Genomic DNA, 19,833 nt, shown 5'->3' on the forward strand with positions numbered 1-19,833 from the left:
TCAAACAAATTGAAACGAAAGTAACAATGTAATGAAACAACATTAGTTTGAACAGGCTCTGACTACGTCTGCACGTTACTTGAACTATCGCGAGATTTCATCAAGAGAAGCGCGACAATAAAATGTCTCCATGTTAGAAATTAAGGTTTAACTCCTTGTTGGCTGCTTATAATAATAAAGGACATCATTCAGCTGACATAAAGGTAGGTGTTTAGTGCTATTGGACTGTTCAAGGTAGTTTTGGCTACCCACTGGATACCTGTATCGGTGCCACTGTGCTTTCTAGTTTGGTAGTTGGATCCCTTTTCGTCGACGTCGGTTAGCACAGCAAGCTAAAAACATTAGCTTCCAGTGAGAGAGATTTGGACTAGACACCACAGGAGTGTTACCAACCCGTTTAAGTTGTATTCAACTGAAACGGTCGAATAAAGGAAGAAGCGTAATTGTGATGCACAATCATGTTTTGTGGGACTTGTTTCCATGCGCTAATGTTCAAAAGGGTCTTTATTTTGTGCTGTAGCACCTCTCTTCACCCACAACCAGATCTCAGGTTGCGGTCGAATAGTCCAAAAATCAGCTCCTATCGTCTATCTCTTGACCTCTGTGTGAAACGTCACGGGGTTAAGGGATAGTGGATAGGAGAATTCAAAAGGATTTAGGAGAAGAGACTGCGGTACTAGAGAATCCGACTGCGCTTTCAATCCGACGTGTTTATGATGCGCCAGTGGACGTCATAAATGTGCGTCTGCTGCTGTGGGGAAACTGCTGGAAACTACAGTTTTCTATACACCGTGCTCTGATGCTGTTGTTTTATGCTTTTTGAACGTGGACAACAGAGAAACATATTCTTCATGACCAAAGATGGAATTGAAATAAAAAAGGAAAGTGAAATTTATGCTCGTCATCCGCTCTACATTAATACAAATTATGATCCCAATAAGTATGATTGTATGAACTATGAAAATATCTTAAAATCAATACAAATGTATTTATTATAAACGTTATTCCTTAACATCTATCACTGTGTATATCACCATTCAAACATCTTTTACTTATTGTAGGCTTATCATGTTCATTCGACCACAACAGAAAAAAAAACTCTCGCTCTCTCCAGAGCCAAAAAGGGAAAACGGGCCGTTGCCCGGGCAACATTAGCACATACCTGTGCACGTCCCTGGCCAAAACCTATATAACAATAACACACTACAGGAAAGGGAAATCCCCCAAAAGCACAATAGAGTAATGTGACTGTATTTAAGTAACCAATGTATCTGCATTTTCACAGACAACTTGGATTGCCTGCTGCTGTGTTCCCACCATCAGTTGCTTGCTTCTAACTGAAGCAACATCATGAGGCGAAAGATGAGGAGGAGGTTGGTTCAGTCTGTCCTCTGATCTGTATGGAGGATGTGGTTCTGCACTATCAGCCTGGATCAGCTGCTGGGCTCAGCTCTCTGTTAGAGAGGACAGAGAAGCTTCTGGAGCCTTTCCCCTGTCGGATTCCTCCAGTCTTCACCCGCTGGTACCCTTCCTCCACAGACCACCACCTGCCCATCAGACCCGCCAAACCTGCTCCTGTCATCACCTGCTCGGATGAATTCTTCTTCTCCGACAGCAGGACGCAAACCCCCCAGATCCAGTCCCAGAAACCTGAAGTTGATGGTCCACCTGCAGAGACTTCACCTGAAAATCCACAAGAACCCAAAGATGTCGCCTGCATCTCCGAAACTCCAAACTACCTGTTCCCAGAGAGAGAGGTCCCCAGACTTCACACCGAGAAACACAAAGATGTCTTTCCTGTCACAGAGTTGCCGGTAAAACGGTCCTGGAGCGTTTTCTCACAGAAGGGAGGTCTGCAGAGCTCCCAGTCTCTGTCCAAACAGTTCCGTCACATGGTGTCCCTCCACAGGCTCCACCTCCACCAGAGGGCCAAATGGGTGATCAGGCTGCACAACTGTGGGGCGGCCAGGGACATCGAACAGGTCAGTAGATAAATAATGGATCCACACTAAGAATATTGTTGCCATAGCAGCTCTGTGAGGCTGAATATTATAAAAATGTTCGTCGTTTTTTTGCCTTCATTTCACAACCCTTACCTAAGATAATCCTTTCACGATGCAGTGATGTAATGTGCACCTTAGGCTATCATCATGCTAACATTAAAATTAGGGATGCTCCGATCGAGATCGGCCGATACTCACTCTCTACCGATCGATCGGTGCTCTCTAAACATGCCGATCGCGAGAGCCGATCGCATGACATAAAATACATGACACTTTTCTCTGTGTGCGGCAAAACAAGCTCGCCGGTCTGGCGTTATTTTAAGGTGTCCGAAAAAGACAGTAAAATAGCGGAATGCAACGTGTGTGAAGCAGAAATCTTGCAGCTCCGCCCGCCGGACCGGTGAGCGGAGCGAAACACAAGAGTCAGACCTAACACACTTAGCTATTTTATCTACCTCTGGAACAAGCTAAACTAGTTATTATAAATATATTTATTCTTCACTGTCGGGTCACTCATTACTGGATCAGTGAGCTGCATGAGATACTGACAGGCTGTCAGGAGAGAGGGAGAGAGGGGGAGAGAGAGAGAGGGGGAGAGAGCGCTTCCGCTCATTTCTCCCGTGTTATTATCCAAAGTGAATGTAAACTTGAATAATGTACATCATTTGAATGTAATAATTAAGTTGATTGTTGTTTGTGGAAGCTCCAGTGAATGAGCCCCATTAACTGAGTTTAAACATCACTTTAAATGGAAGATTTAAAGTGATGTTTAAATCTTCCATTTAGGCCACGCCCACTCGATCGGATCGGCGATCGGTATCGGCCGATACTGATTCCGGCGATCGGCCCCGAAATTGGCGATCGGAGCATCCCTAGTTAAAATGTATAAGAATGTTTCCTATACAACATTCAGGGGGTGAATTCACAAAGAATGGAATGCGGCCGCTTATATCTCCATGAATTCGAACACTTTCTGCCCTTAGGGTTCGCTACACAAAAGATACTGCACTACAAATGACATTGCAAACGCGCCAAAACATTTTGAAGCCAAGTGCATTTTGTCTTTTTATTCTGCGTCTGTTTGAAATAACTTTTTGCCAAAAACTTGCCTTTGTGCCGAGAAGTCAGTGAGTTGAACAATGGCAGATGCCCCTTTCACACCAATGCGTTTTCAGCTCCGGCTCGGAGCTGGAGCCTGAAAAGTACCGGTTTTTCCTGTTCACACCGCACATAAACGGTGACGTCATGACGCAGCAGAGGCAGCTCTGGGCGGTGTGAACAGAGCGGGAGCAGAAAAGGGAAACCGGAGCTGAACCAGAAAAGCTCCCGCTCGGAGCTAGAAAGGGAAAAGCGCTGGTGTGTTAGCCGCAAGAGAAAACATTTTTTGAAGCCGTGAGCCAAGTAATTTAATTGTGACAGAGGCAAACCCCAATTTGTTTTTTAATATCAGCAATACCAGACTGATATAATCAGTCTGGTACCAGACTGATATAATCAGTCTGGTATTGCTGGTGGCAAATATTTCATGTTATCACGATCAGTGGAAATTCTGATCCATTATTAATGTACTTCAGTTCCCACCAACTCTCTAAAGACACTGTGGTCAAGCCAGCCTCCACTTCGGAAAACACAGTCAAGCCAGCCCGCACGTTGTATATTGCGGTGCGAGAATATCCTATGCATTACGGCCCGTCCACACGGCGGCGTGCGTTGAAGCTTCAACACTTTGCCGAACTGCATTGTGGGAGCGTCGCTTCGCTTTGCTGGCATTGCTGGCTTCAAAAGTTGAGCAATGTTCAACTTTTCAGCCAATCGAATCATATGCCAGTACAAGCTCTAGCCAATCAAACCGCGTGCTTGTGTGTTCGGGGCGGGAGATTCATGTGATTGGTTGTTGGTCGAGCTTCAGACACGCCCGCTGGCAAGCTTCAACGCACGCCGCCATGTGGACGCTGTGTTACGGTAGAGGCCTGGAAAAACTGCCTTCAAAATAAAAGCACTTACTCTGTCAATAACAAATATACCTAAAAAACATACCAAACATATTCATATATACAGCAGCTTAAATTAAGAAATATGTACTATATAATGTGATCAATAATTATTTAAAACAAACGTATAACTACCACATTATAACTGAGTGAATGTAAAATTTAAGGAGTTTCAAAATAAAATACTTTTGAAATCTCATATCTGTTTTTCGATAAGAATAAAACTAAAACTCTCCAGTATCAAAGACTAATATCACTCCAGGGTGATAGCAGGACACCCCAACTAGTCACTCAGAAAATATCAGGACAATCTGATACAGTTTCAAAATAAAAGACCTTTGAAGTCTCATATATGAGCTATTGTCCCGCTGTTTTTAGATAAGAATACAATAAAAACTCCAGTATCAAAGACTTATTTCACTTCAGGGTGAAACTATACATCAGATTGTCCTGATTTGACTAGATGGGGTGTCCTGCTATCACCCTGGAGTGATATTAGTCTTTGATACTGGAGAGTTTTTGTTTTATTCTTATCTAAAAACAGAGGGACAATAGCTCATATATGAGACTTCAAATGTCTTTTATTTTTAAACTCTACATCAGATTATCCTGATAAATGACTAGTTGGGGTGTGCTGCTATCACCCTGAAGTGAAATAAGTCTTTGATAATTGACAATTTTTATTTATTCTTATCTAAAAACAGATGGACGATCGCCCATATATGAGATTTCAAAAGTATTTTATTTTGAAACTTTCAAAACAAACAAACATTCACTCAGTTATAATGTGGTAGTTATACGTAGTTAGGATTATATAGTACATATTTCTTAATTTAAGCTCCAGTATATATGAATATGTTTGATATGTTTTTTAGGTGCATTTGTTATTGACTAAGTAAACGCTTTTATTTTGAAGGCAGTTTTTCCAGGCCTCTACCGTAATGCATAGGATATTCGCGCACCGCAATACAACGTGCGGGCAGGCTTGACTGTGTTTTCCGAAGTGGAGGCTGGCTTGACCGCAGTCTAAAGACCCTCAGACTTCCACAGTAGCTGACACTTATCAAAATGTCATCAAGTGCAAAATTAAGGTTCACATTGATCACAATATTTGTTAAAGGCTAAATATGTATTAAAATATTATCATGAATTAAGTGTATTTTTGAGCTGAAGAGATATCCCGAGATATATACATTTGTTTGGTACAAATCCTGTTAAAAATCATACCATTTATAATTTATTTACATTTAATTAATCATGAGAATTATGAATATAAATGATCAATATCTAAAATATCCTGAATCATATAATAATTTAAAAATAATTGTAATTGGTAAAGTTTTCAAGCTGTGGCTATCAGTGCTGATCTTTGTGAATTGGAAGGTTATTTGCAGTATATGGTTCTTTGCAAAGAAGGTGTACATTTTGCCTGAAATGTATCCATATTACCTCATTTTAATACTAGCTAATGAGGCAGGAACACCAATACGCTTTTTGCGTGTGTCACCCTTTGCAGGTACTCTGAGATATACACGTACAATCTCATTCCAGCATTATCTTTGCATGTTGATCGAGCTAAAACAACCTATGCATTCCTTTTGGGAATTTGCCCCTTGTGGGTCAGCGACTTGTTCTCAGTAAATGGTCTGCGCTGTGCGGTAAACGCTGACGTAACAGGTTGGATGTTGTGTTTATGTTTTCTGTTTGTTTGTGACTGCCGATCTTTATCTGGACCTCTGTCCTTCACTTTGTTTTCCACTGCGCTCAGCACATCACAAGTCATGCATCAAGTCACAAGATCTTTAACGAGTGTTTCTAGAAGCTCCAACAATACGCATAAAGACGGAAATAAGAATCTGCAACTATTTAAAAACTAGCTACTTTTTTTAAACAACCTTGAGCAAAAAGGACACGGCCGCAACTTCTTATTTGTGAGAATTTAATTAGTTTTAATATTGCATAATATTTCTGTGATTTTGACTGATGGTTTAATCATTTTAATTTGAATACAGTGGGCAAAAATTACTCGTAGGTGTTTGCAATTTTCTGGTCTAATAGTCTATTGTGTCTTTTATTAGGATCACCATTAGGACAAAATGAGCTTGTGCTATTCTTTCTGGGTTCCACAGACATTTACACACATTAGCATTAGCCACATAAACACAACAAACAAAACTGCCCTTCTTATGTTATTAACAATTAACAACATAAGTGAACCAGATTGTGTTTTACACCATTAAGCCAAGGATAACATTCATAATCAAACATTTCCTCAATAATGAATAACTAATAGAAACAAATAATCATTTATGGCAAACATAAATCCCTGTCTGAAATAACCTCACATTGTATTTTAATGTTTGTATCCCCTGTTTAACGTTATATTAAAATTCAAGAAAATAGGGTATTAAAAACGAAATAATATTAAAAAAGAAATACATTCTTTATCAGGAGGGATTTTCTACTTTCACCCATAACTCATCGTTCATTGTAAACATAGACACAGACACAATTTGAATATCATTTAGGAAATTAAGATATTGTGATAACAAAAGTTTGTACCAATCTTTATTATTCTTTTGAACAATCGCACTGGCCATAACTGACCATGGTTCTGTATGAAAGCTTTAATGCTACGTAAAGTTTGAGTCTACAAAATGAACACTGGTCATGTTTTCGTAAATGATGTCAGTTTTGTTTAGTTGTGTTGTAATCTGGTTATATTGATGAATCATGACATGCAACTGACAAGTGAATGAACCAGAGGAATACATTCACAAATCACTTCGATCTTGCGAATTTATTTTCTCTTTCCTCAGTATTTATTTAGCTTCGTGGTTCCCACCTCACGCCACCTGTCTGTCGTCGTCCCTGCAGGTGTGGCGTTCTCTGAACCGCTCCGTCCAGAGCTCCACTCTACCGACGTGTAACGCCAACATCCAGAGGGAGCGGGCGGAGATCTGGGTGTTCTGTGACGTGGTCCACTCGGAGCAGGTGGGGTGTCTCCTGAAGGACGAGCTGCAGCTGACGGGGAGGATCCGCCTGTCGGTTCACAGGCTGGACAACATCTTCAGCATGTAGACGGCGCACAACAGGTGGATCAGCCTGACTCAGACTCCAGTGATGTTGTACAGCTTCAGATGAGATCCAGAAGAGCAAACACATTAATATATGCTTATAATCAAAGTTCTGTTTTATGATGAAATACTTGACTTGAAATTGTTTCCAAGCTTCGGGCTGGAAGAATCCTAATGATATCACCTGACCTCCATCAAGGTGTATTATATGTATCCAGCACACCGACAGCAAAACACATTTTATGCACCTCGAAAGAATCAGTATCAATTTAAGTGGAAATTGAATTCTGCTGTCTAATGTAAAAACTCTGCATCTAGCATCTTTGTCCTCGGCGCTGAGCCATTTCCGTGCAGTTGGGGGAAAGAATGACATTTTCAGAAAAGCACTGGTAACGTCACTGTAGAAATTGTAGGAGAAGTTTTCTTTTTTGTTGTTGGATGAAACGCTGGGTGGAGGCACTGCCAAGAGCCCTCACAGTGCCTTGATGTCAGAAAGTGACGCTTTGTGGACACCTGGCCTTAGAATATCTCACCGCTTTAGCTTTCTGTTACAGCCCTTTTGTGGCCGGAAACTGAGCTGTCTCTCTGAACTTACCCGTTATAACACAAAAGTCACTCAAAAGCACAACAAACTATAACGACCGGAGCACACAGGCCAGCAGCTCCCATGTTCAAGTTCAAAGCTTTCAATATATAATGGTCTCGAGTTAAAAATAATAAAACAGAAACACAAAAAGTATTTATCAACAGTAAAAACATATCTATCTTTGCAGTATTTCCATTGGACACACTATATACCTTTACAGAATCTGTTATTTTACACTAAAGTAGATTAACGTACTACTAAAAAAATAGGATACTATTACATAATACGAGTTGCCGTTTATTGCAATTAGATGCAGTTGGAAAGGGCTGCCTGACGATAAGGTAAAGCAGTGGAAATATTCTAAATAAAGAATTCACCGATATTGATATTATCTTTACTGTTTGAAAATGGTTTCAAGGTGGCTAAAATAAGTTTTGCTGATGACCCTTCCACATCAGTAAATTGCTTAGATTACTGGCTGCTTCTACAAAACTGGGGCATGCTAACCACTATCCATAATCAATCAATACATGTTAACACACAACCGTTTTTAAATCATCAGCAATTCAACATACATTCAGTCATAAAAGCTAGTAAACCACATACACAACGATTTTTTGAATTGCCTGTTTTCAAATGTAACATTATTTCTCTCATGACCACATTGTACAAGTGTGTGATTTTTTAATAATTCATAGAAATATACTTCATTAATGACTGAGCTGAACTGAGGGGGATTGAAGCCTCAACCAAAATTGAATTTTGTGCCAAATTCCAGTGTGTTTTTAAATGCTTATGAATTAATTAAGAGATCCTTTAGATTGTATTGTCAATAATATATCTCTTCACTTTGCAATGTAAATAAAGGTTTATTTATTTTTTAATGAATGGTTTGTAGTGATGTACGATGAACAGCACTGCATGTGATGTGCAGTGTGTTCTGGAAAAGCCGCAGCAGAAGTCACATGATACGGGAGTCACCCCCAGTGCTTTTCACTAACAGAACAACACGGATACACACATGAGACAGTGCTGCTTGTATAAGACCTGAATAAATGAGGACGGCATGAATACATTACACCCCCATCACCCACTCGCTCGTTTGTTGCTATGGTTCCCCCTGTTTGACAGTACAGCACACTGCATTACAAATAGGTCACCGGATGTGACATCAGTGCCCTGCCTCCCAGTTTCCAGCCCAGCTATAATCGGTTGTAATCTGTTTAATTCACGTTTTTGGTATTTTAAAGTGATCTAACAAGAATTGTGTGAGAAAAATCCGATATAAAGTTCATATGTCTAAACTATATCCCTTTAAATACATTATTTTCTCGAGGTTGCTGTCTAACCTAACGCATTAATTTTGCATCACATGTTCGCCAGTGGTATTTTATTTTGAAAGACATCCGGAACTTGTCAATTCTGCTCCCTGTACTGTACTCTTACACAATTCATATTTATGACGAATTTTAAGAAGGAAAATGTGTCATTTAAGTACATCTAAGGAATAACAGTTTACATGAGCTGCATAATGTTATTTATTGACAAATAAATGTATACTAAAAAAAGAGATTATCAAATAGAACCAAAAATCACCAAAAATAATACAATTCAAAGTTCCGAATTGTAGAGGTGTTTTAAAAGATTTCCCTTTTAACTAAATCTATATTAGAACTTTTGGGTATTTTTAATTTACGTAATTCGTGTTTTATTCTGACACTATACCGGAAGTGAACATACTCTTGGCTAAACGACCCAAAGGCTTAATACGAGACGGCTGAACCACGAGCGTCTTCTTATTGGAAATAATCGATAGATATATTGTAATATTTCGAGTTTCGATCATATCTGTTCGTCGTTTTGTGCTCAATCCTCCGTTATGGCGACTGCTGCTCACTCTTCTGGAGGTTTTAATTGGTGAAAAAAGGTGAGACGTTTGGAGCTACTGATACCGAAGCTAGCAGGCTAAGCTAACACTGGCATGCATTGTAGTTTGCCGTTTCCGCTTCAGTTCATAATGCCTGATGCTTTTATTACACTTTTTTGGCAACAATTAGCACCACAAACTCAATATTGGAGGATAGACAAGAATACAATACTTACTTTGACTCGATATTTGGAAAGTACCTTCAATGTCCGGTCTGATCAGTTATTTGTACTCTACTGTTTACTTAACGAAAGCCCCTTTACATTCAGCATGTTTTATGCGATTAAGCATACATTCATGAAAGGCTTAATATTTCAAATATACAAGTAGTGATACATGTTTGACACTTTTAAAAAAAAACATCTCTTCGGGATAACTAATGTGTCTGAAATAAGTGTATACTATTGCATAATGACATTACATGTAGTCTGCTCTGATAATCTCCCGACAGCAACTGATATGACTGTTTACCTAACGAAGGCCCTTTAACACTCGCTTTGTTTTTGTTTGTTTTTTGAGTGAGCTCATATGTGGGGGGAAATATATTGTTCCATGTTAGACATTTTTTTTTTTTATAATCTTTTCTGCGCTTCAATAAAAAGTTAAAATATTTAACCTAACAAACTATCAGACATAATATAATCAATCTTTCTGTTTTCTAAGCAAGTTCGTTTTATTTTTTAGCAGAAGGCAGAAAGAAACCACAGATTTTAACATATTAAAGATTTAAACATGAATTAGTATTTATTTTTCTTAATTTTGTATTTGTTTCTTGTTTATCAACTACAATATTAACAATCGAAAATCCTTTCAGCTCTAGTTTAATATTGTATATTAATTACATTATGATGACGTTCATAAATATGTTATTGATTTTTAATATCAATTACTGTGCAGTCTTACATTGTCATTTAAAAGACAAACTACAGGACATCTTGTTTTCAGGTTGCCTCCAACAATGCTACTTACTAAAATATATAAAATTACAAAGGACAACAATTAAACGTAGACAATTATATAATGTAATAAAAAAAATATTTTAATCTTCATAGATTATTTTTATACGCGTAATATATTATTGTAATATAAGAAGTCTCTTTTTTAAATCTTGAGGGCTGACCATTGCATTGGACACTTTAGTTTACACTAGTTTTTTCCAGGGCTGCAAGCACATTTGAGTATTGATATTACATCACAACGCAGTGATGTGCAATGTTTGCAAGTTTGCTGACACACGTCATGCTAAAATCCTTTTCTTGCTGAAAACAAGGAAAACTCGCCAAGACAGCCACTGCAACGGACGGAGTGCACCTCTTCAGATATCTTGCTTTTGTCTGACCATCATTCCAAAACCCAAAGATTTGATCAATTTCCTGTGATCGAAAACAGCAGCAAATATGTATACTGGAGAGGATGGAGCCAGAGAATATTTGGACTTGTGCGCCTCGAGATTCAAGGCTTTTATTGTCATTCGTATATAGCTACAGTGTAGTTATGTCCATGAACATCTTAGGGCCCAGGCTTCTCCAACAGTGCAACACAATAAAACAGAAAAAATAGTGCAAGTAAATCAAATAGAATGGAAGTAGTGCCATAAGAGTCTATATACAAGTGATAAATAATTAGTAAGTTGCAAACAGGTGAATGTTGTGGATGTTCTTAGTTCAGGTGTGGAATGCAACTGACCGTAAATGACCAAAGTGATGAATCTATCATGAAACAAGTCTTCTGTATTGATGTACTTTGTTTTGCCCTCTGTGTCTCCTGCCTCCCGTTAAACTCTCCCCTCTCACAGGTCGATTCGTCGCCTCCCCAGATGTGGCCGCCGCCTCTTCTGAGACTTCTGTTCATGAACGGCGAGGATGCTCTGATCGGGCGGCTGAAGCTCGGCCTGGAGGGATGACGGGACTTTAGCCGACATGGAGACAGGAGAGACACACAGACGGATGGAAACGCCATATTTACTCAGTCTACATTCTCCTCATTAAATCCACTCAGGATAAAAGCCTATTTTTATACATCGTGTTACTTCGAGCTGTTTTTGTTAGTTATTGAAAAGCCATACAGCCTTCACAATGAGTTCCGAGGGCTTTCAGTACAGAGCGCTGTACGACTACAAGAAGGAGAGGGAGGAGGACATCGACCTGCATGTAGGAGACATGCTGCTGGTCAGTAAAGGAGCGCTGCTGGCGCTCGGCTGCAGCAACGGAGCCGAAGAACGACCTTCAGAGATCGGCTGGCTGCCGGGCTTCAACGAGACCACCCAGGTATGACCCCACACGGGCAAGTTAGGCACTGTGAGGAGGACTGGTTAAGCTATAGAGTGGTGCAGGAATAAGTCCTAAATCCCGGAAATGAGTTAGCATTTTGTCCTTTCTTGTTCTCTCATCTAGGAGTCAACGTGTTTGTGGTTAGATGAGAGAAAGAAGATCTGTGGTTAACACAAGTTTAAGAGACTTTCACGTTTTGTTCTACGACATCAAATATGTCAGTGAATGAATACTGCACTGGTGAATGTCCGAAGCTTCTACATGTCATCAAAACGGCAGCTGCTAATAAGTGACCAAATAAACAACTAAATGTCATCCCGCCGAACATTAGCCGCCTTGCGCTTAGAGGTGGAGATGTGCAGCAATTTGACCGCGATGTGGTTTGTTTATAGCCTCACTTTTTTACTTCTGGTGATTTACTTTTACACTTCAAACATCCTAGTGGCGTTAACATGTTAACACGTTTTTGTCAGATTGTGCCATTTGTTGAACTCGTAATGTGTTTCTCTCTGGTCCACAGGAGAAAGGCGACTTCCCGGGAACGTATGTGGAGTTTATTGGCAGAAAGAGGATGTCCCCGCCCACACCAAAGCCCCGCCCACCCAGGCCAGCATCGGCAGCTTCCGTGAGGACCGACTCTGAGTCAGAGGGTGAGCACCCAAACTTCCTCTCCGGCTGCAAAAAAAGTGATCCATAAAATGCAGCTGCAAACATGCTGTGTCTGCTCAGATGTTCTTTCATGTTAGCCCAAAGGAAAGGCCACAAAGACCTGCCCCAGAAACACAAGCTATGCTCATTCACAGCAGCATGCATGCACTGCTCCAAGTGTTTACACTCCTGATAGCATCTGTACCTGATCCAAGTGACACAAGTCTTGTCAAACTGTTCTGTTTGCATGCGATTTCTTTATACTATCCTGTGTTTAAATGTCTTGTAAAGTTATATTACGGTGGATGTTATGGTCCTAAGGATATGAATACACATCGAGTCGGTAGAAGTGTTCCTCTTAAATCATGTTGATGTTCGAAACTGAATGTGCTCAGTGTGACTAACACACCTCCCTTTCCCTCAGCTGCTTCCTCTGCAGCAGCTGTATGCCACGCACGCACATACGCGCACTCACATGCACTCACACACATACACACGCACACATACACACACACACGCACACGCACACACATACACGCACACACACACACACACATATACACACACATGCGCACTCACACACGCGCACTCACATGCACACGCACAAGCGCGCACTCACATGCACACACACAAGCGTGCACTCACATGCACACACACATGCACGCACACACGCTCGCGCGCGCACACACACACACACACACACACACACACACACACACACACACACACACACACACACACACACACACACACACACACACACACACACACACACACACACACACACACACACACACACACACACACACACACACACACACACACACACACACACCAGGGTTTCCGCTAGGATTTTTTCTCGCCGGTCAAATGTCCGGGCAGAATTTATTTTACTGGACAAATTTGAAACTTACCGGTCATATTTCAATAATAATAATAAGAGTTGTGTAGCAGAGTTTCTGTTAGCAGGTAATTACCGGACTATGAGCAGATATGCTTCAGTTTAAAACTCAGTTCACGGGGCTCATTTTTATATTGCTTCAGTTTATAATCGTAACAGATCGAAAAATTCAGATTCATTTTTCAATAAATGATTCCACAAACAACAAACAACATAATTATTACATTCAAACAAACTACTTGTAGTAGATAACGTACATTATTCAGAAGTTTACATCAACTTTGAATAATAACACGGGAGAAACGGAGCCTCTCTTTTCCCCTCTCTCTCCTGACAGCCCGTCAGTTTCTCAAGCAGCTCCTGCAGCTCGCTAAACAGAGGGCGGGGCTTCAGGTGATCCTGCAGAGCTGCGTGTCTCGGTCAGACTCAGCAGCTGATCTGATCTCTCTCTCGCGTCCGGTTACACTTCACTCGCGTTCATGTCCATATCGATCAGATCCAGCTCTCCTGATCGGCCTTCATAGAGAGCACCGATCAAACTATTAAGAGTGAATATCGGCCGATAATGACCGGCGGCCGATCGATCGGAGCCTCCCTAATTATTACCAGACATTTTGACCGTCAGGTTTTGAATTTACCGGTTTTTTATAAATTTTACCAGCTAAAAACCGGTAATTACCGGCTAACGGAAACCCTGACACACACACGCACGCACGCACACACACACACACACACACACACACACACACACACACACACACACACACACACACACACACACACACACACACACACACAGGTTGTGGTTGCTGACAGAGCACATTTGAACTATGCATCAGCCCTACCAGAGAACAGTGTGTGTTGTGGTATCAGTGATCTGATTGTCACTCTGCTTCCTGTTGCTTTTTACCTTTTCATGTGAATAGCACTTTAAGCAGGAAGTGCTTCTCGTGTCAAGAGCTTTGAAGTTTGTGGAGACAGGTGTGAATTTCATTTTCAGAACTTTTTTTATTACTAATCTATTTACTGCTCGTCATCATAATCTTGTTAATCTGACGGCAGCTCAACAACTCTCTCTTAAAGCAGTCTGTATACTTCTTTCACTTTCAACCCGACACATACATTTGAACAGGCCCGTGCAGAGGATGTCAGAGGGGAATGGGCCCAAATGCATAACAAGGCACGCCGGGGGTTTGAGTTTATAATTCAAATGAGTTTTGCCTGGAATGACTAAGATATGACAAGTGTTCAAGGAATATTGAAATGTATGTTTTTGAAACAAACCCATGACTACGGTCGATTCAAACACTGCTTCATGACAATTATTTTACAAATAAATGAAGAGTTTCTCAGTAAATTCTTACATTATAGCCCAAATCTTACCTATCCATTTGACTGACAAAAGACAAAAACAGATATTGTATCTAAAAACACAGGTTTATGTTTTTCATTGATTTAAGATAATTTTTATATAAAAGGCAAACATAAACACTATACAGTGTAACTTGACCCTGAATGTTACGTCTCTGTTATATGATTAACTATACACATGATATCAAATACCTTACACAACTCAACTTATTTTGCTTCAGAATAAAACGGGTCAGTAGCTTAACCAGTCAAATAAAACACTGAGTAATTTAAGCCTCTATACGTAACGTTTAGCCTTTAGCTGTGCTCTCCAATAGAAGGCTAATTGCACTGTTCATCATTGTGCGTTAAAAAATCTGTACAAATACATTTAAATATAAGGGCAGGTGCTCAAGCCCCCCTTTGGGGTCTATCTGTGCCTGCATTTAAATGTCACTGCAATCACAAGTCACAGTAGAGACACTAAATATGAACCTGAACATGAGCAGAACATGAGCAGAACATGAGCAGAACATGAGCAGAACATGTCCTATTTCACTTACAGAAATACATGAATGACAATTGTATTCAAAGCGCAGCACCCTCTACTACTATGTTTTCCATATTCATTTAAATAGTCTGAATACATAAATGAACAGGGAAGCCCAATTGAATCACTTGACTTGACAACAGGCAGAAGTGTTCACCTCATCAACCTAGACTGTTGAACAGTCGGGACTGGATCACACGTATTGTCTGTGCAGTGTCGACTTGCACACAAACTGCACTGCAAATGTGTCCAATGTCATGCAGCCTATTAACAGTTTGTGTTTATTGTATTTGTTTTTAGGGTTAGTGTTGCCGGACCTCGCTGAGCAGTTTGGCCCCCCGGACACATCCCCCCCCCCTCCTGAGCAGACTGATGGAAGCCATAGAGACCAAAGGTACCAAGCGCACATACAGATGTATACATACATACTCAGAAACATGTTAATACCCGAAGACTGTGGTATTGAAAATGTCTTGTTTGGGCTCAAAACGGTGGTGTCTCTTAGTGAGTTTACAGTTATCGATTATACCCTTAATGAATGTGTCGGCAGAAGGCTTGGTAGGTCGCCAACAAAAGCCCTTTTCAGAGGAAATAAAGGATCACTGTGTGAGAACTTGTCGATTCATCACAGACACACAGGATACATGTAGCAGATTCAAATTCTGGAGAAAGTGCAAAAGTTGACCTGCAATGATCTGAAGCCGATGAGCGCTCGATATTTAAAATGCTGATCTGCTGCTCGCTGCCTCTGTTGCCATGAGCTTGGTGTCTCGCTCCGTCATGGAGGACAGCGCCTGCAGTCGGCTTGGATTCACACGGTGACCCAGAGTTTTTTCTGAAAATAATAATTGAATGGATTTTTTAAATCTGGTATATTTTCCCACTAGGGATGATTTAAAGTACTAAATGCATGAAAAGCAGAAACATGCTCTGAAGCAATGCAGGGTGTTTGACTGCTTTTACAAAGTGGCTGCTAGCGTTAACGCTACACCTCCTCCGTCCTAAGTGCAGCCTGCCGTCTCTGACGAGGGGAACAGGAACACAGGAAGTGTCTCAGCGCTGGCACCAAGATTTACAACACTTCACTCCCGTGGGGTCTAGTTCGTTTAGGTATCTTCAGTAGCCCATAGCTAGCATAGCACACACCTCTAACTACTCGCTAGGAACATGTATGTAATGTCTTGATAAACGTATACTTGTTTGCTTCTGGGAAACTCAATAACTGTACTTGCACTTATTCTGTATTTTCACACCTTTCCATGTCATGTCTTTAACTTTTGCACCAAATTAGAGAGTAATATCTATTAGTGTCGGAAAACATCAGGTCAATAAGCAGTATCAGTAAATATAAAATCCTAACAATACCCCTATCTATTTACCACTGTGCGTATAACGTGGCTAAGCACACAGCTTGTCTTTTTTCTTTCTGTCACACCAACCTTTTTCATTCCTCACTTGGCACGGTTCACTTTGTGTTGTTGACATCTGCTGTGTGTTGCTGCAGGTGCGGAGAGCCTCGGTGTGTATCGCAGTCTGACTGGAGCGGGTCTGGACACCCGGCAGCTGGCCGACGCTGGTGAGGAGTCTTCTTCTTTTACTGACATTTCTATGACTATAAACATTTTATTTGAGCAAAAATGCAGACAGGAACTAGTTAACGAGAGAGTGAGGGCATTGGCACACAACACAGATCAAACATGGTGGAAGCTGTGATCTCAGTAAATACTCCCGAACAACAGTCTGCGTTATTCTTTATCTCTCTGAAGTGATTTTGTTGTATATATGCAAAATGATCAGTGTATCTGGTTTTAGGTATGTAGAAGGTATTACTTAAAACACCATTTTTTGTTTTATTTTGTTAAATAGTGACAGCATTTATTTTTAATTCCAAGTACAAATACTGTAATTTAAGAGAAAAGAGAATTTATTTTTAGAAAATGAAAAAAAAAAGAATGCGGGTGATTCAGATCTCAAAGAATACACAGCAAATAAATGAATGTATCTTTTTTTAACACCACAATACTAAAGTGTTTTACTTTCCGAGTTCACACATCAGTATTTGGTCACAGCTTTCATGCACATTGGCATCCTCTCCACCACTAGGACACATTACTGCTCAGTGACTTTTTGCCACTGCTTGTGTGAGAATTAAAGCGGCTGTGGTGTTTTAAAATGAACTTTACTTATGGCGCATTTCCATTGCAGGGCCGGGCTCGGCTTAGTACGGTATGGTTAGGCCTTTCACTTTATGCTGCGTTTCCATTACAGTTTAGTAGCTGGGGCAGTAACTATAGTAACGTAGTCTAGGCGGAGCCGTGACATCATCATCATCAACCGGTATCAGTATGTTGTTACTTCGGCCTCACTTTGAAACGTGTATTACAATTAAATCACGGTCAAATATGTTTATCTTGTTGTAGTTGTAGCCCCCTTGCCAGCGATTCTCTCTCTACTTTAGCATACTCAGCCCGACTCAGCCCGGTTGTTGGCCCGCAAAGAACCTCGATTTTATGGGGCCAGAAAACTGTGAAATAGTACCCGCTAGCCGGTACTACGCTAAGTGGAAACGCAACGGCTCGTACGGCTCGGCACGCTTAAAGCGAGCTCCGCGCCGTAGTGGAAATGCGCCACAAGAACAGGGCTCGAGCTTAAGGGCGTCCCGTCGTCCCGGGGCCGAAGAAAATAGGGTCGGGGAGGATACAAAAAAAATGTTGGGACAAATTTGGGACGAGAGTTAAAATAAAAATACCCTGATGAAACTGACTGCGCGTTTTGTGTAGCACACAGTTATTAAACCTCCTTGTCAACATAAACACACACGCACAAAACATTTAGCAACCCGCGAAATACACAAACACACACACACACACACACACACACACACACACACACACACACACACACACACACACACACACACACACACACACACACACACACACACACACACACACACACACACACACACACACACACACACACACACACACACACACACACACACACACACACACAGAGTACGTATACCGACAGCCAGTGGCACAGCTGCCCGCAAATTCCTGGCCTGCGAATAATGAGAACTCTCCATCGTATTTAGTCCTTAGCAATATGCCGCGCCTCTCCCCCAGGGATGGGTACCGAGCCCGGTATCAAACGGGCCCCGGGCCAGAATTATTAAAGAACGTGGTACCGTTAAGCTCCGACGTTATGGTACTGGAGACATTTAAAAAATATACGTCTTGTGTATTATTGCTACATAAACATTATATCGCAGTTTTAGTTTCGCCAACTACAGTACTTGATTAATGTACTTGGTTACTTTACACCACTGGATCCCTGTACCTTTTTAACCCGAGGTGTGTTTGTTTTCAGACCTGGAGCAGCTGGAGGTGTCCTCCCTGTGTGACGGGGTGTTCCGGTTCCTGCAGGATCTGCCCGGGCCCATCCTCCCCTCCTCGTTGCAGGCAGAAATGATCCAAGCAGTGCAAGGTGAGAGTAAAGCCCCCCCCCCCCCCAGACTCACTGCAACAGTCCTGAAGTGGGTGTGTGTTAACAGTTCATTGTGTTGGTCTGCAGAGGTGCGGGACCTTGAGGAGTGCGCCCAGGTCCTGCGGGGGGTGTCCAGCTCGCCCGCCTGCCCCGCCCAGTACGGCCTGACGCTGCTCAGCGTGGTGCGGCACTTGGCCCGCCTCTGTCTGCACAGCTCCAGGAACCAACTGAGCCCCCGCAGCCTGGCCGAGAGCTTCAGCCCCCCGCTGTTCAGACAGGCTGCAGGGTCAGTAACTTGCACAGGTTTTTTGATAGTATTGCTATAGAGTGGGGGAGGAATAAGTCCTAAAGCTGGAAAAGAGTTGGCAGTTTAGAACTTCAAAGGTTACTGAAGATGCCTGACATGCCTGGGACTTTCTATGTTTTGTTATACGATGTAAAATGCGCCAGGAAATACCACACTCAAGAATGTCCAAAGCTTTTACATCGGTTCCTAGCAAGGAACTCAATGGGACGACTAAACGTCATCACGCCCAGTAGCTGCGGTGGTGACATGAAGTCAAGTGGTTCTGTACAGGCTATTGCTAGGGAGTTAGCATGCTAATTTCACTAGATATCGCTGCAAATTATACATAGACATCATGAAAAACAAGAAACTGTGTCTCAGGTCTTCTTATCCTTTACCAAGCTATGAATGTGTCCGACCCACTTAACGGGAAACAACCTGACGATATGAACCATTTTTACCGAAACAAAACTCAAGTCTAACGCCGAGCCTCTGAATTAGCACTAGGGATCGCCAATTTTGGGGCCAATCGCCAGAATCAGTATCGGCCGATCCGATCGAGTGGGCGGGGCCTATGGGGATCTTCCATTTAAAGTGATGTTTACAACTCAGTTAATGGGGCTCATTCACTGGCGCTTCCACAAACAACAACCAACATAATTATTACATTCAAATGAAGTACATTATTCAAGTTGACATGAGAGATGAGCGGAGCCGCTCTCTTTTCCTCTCCCTCTCTCCCTCTCTCTCCTGAC

At 41.5% G+C, this 19,833-nt stretch overlaps 1 protein-coding gene and 1 pseudogene across 1 annotated transcript; both read left to right on the forward strand.

Moving 5' to 3' along the window:
* The first annotated feature begins 111 nt into the window (after nt 1-111).
* Nucleotides 112-8,541, forward strand: shld3 (shieldin complex subunit 3). Its single transcript, XM_034091077.2, has 3 exons — nt 112-203; nt 1,286-1,982; nt 6,872-8,541. The coding sequence occupies exons 2-3, from the start codon at nt 1,401-1,403 to the stop codon at nt 7,073-7,075; spliced, it is 786 nt and encodes a 261-aa protein (XP_033946968.1). The 5' UTR covers nt 112-203; nt 1,286-1,400; the 3' UTR covers nt 7,076-8,541.
* An 866-nt stretch (nt 8,542-9,407) lies between these two features.
* LOC117452027 (phosphatidylinositol 3-kinase regulatory subunit alpha-like) overlaps nt 9,408-19,833 on the forward strand; it is a 46,263-nt pseudogene continuing 35,837 nt past the window's right edge.

The sequence above is a fragment of the Pseudochaenichthys georgianus genome, chromosome 9 (assembly GCF_902827115.2).
Source record: "Pseudochaenichthys georgianus chromosome 9, fPseGeo1.2, whole genome shotgun sequence".
Lineage (NCBI taxonomy): Eukaryota > Metazoa > Chordata > Actinopteri > Perciformes > Channichthyidae > Pseudochaenichthys > Pseudochaenichthys georgianus.

Bases quoted from the DNA above. Each gene is read 5' to 3' on its own strand.
- shld3 (XM_034091077.2), top strand. From the start codon at position 1,401: ATGGAGGATGTGGTTCTGCACTATCAGCCTGGATCAGCTGCTGGGCTC. The intron at 1,983-6,871 runs GTCAGTAGATAA...TCGTCCCTGCAG, and splicing joins CGGCCAGGGACATCGAACAG to GTGTGGCGTTCTCTGAACCG.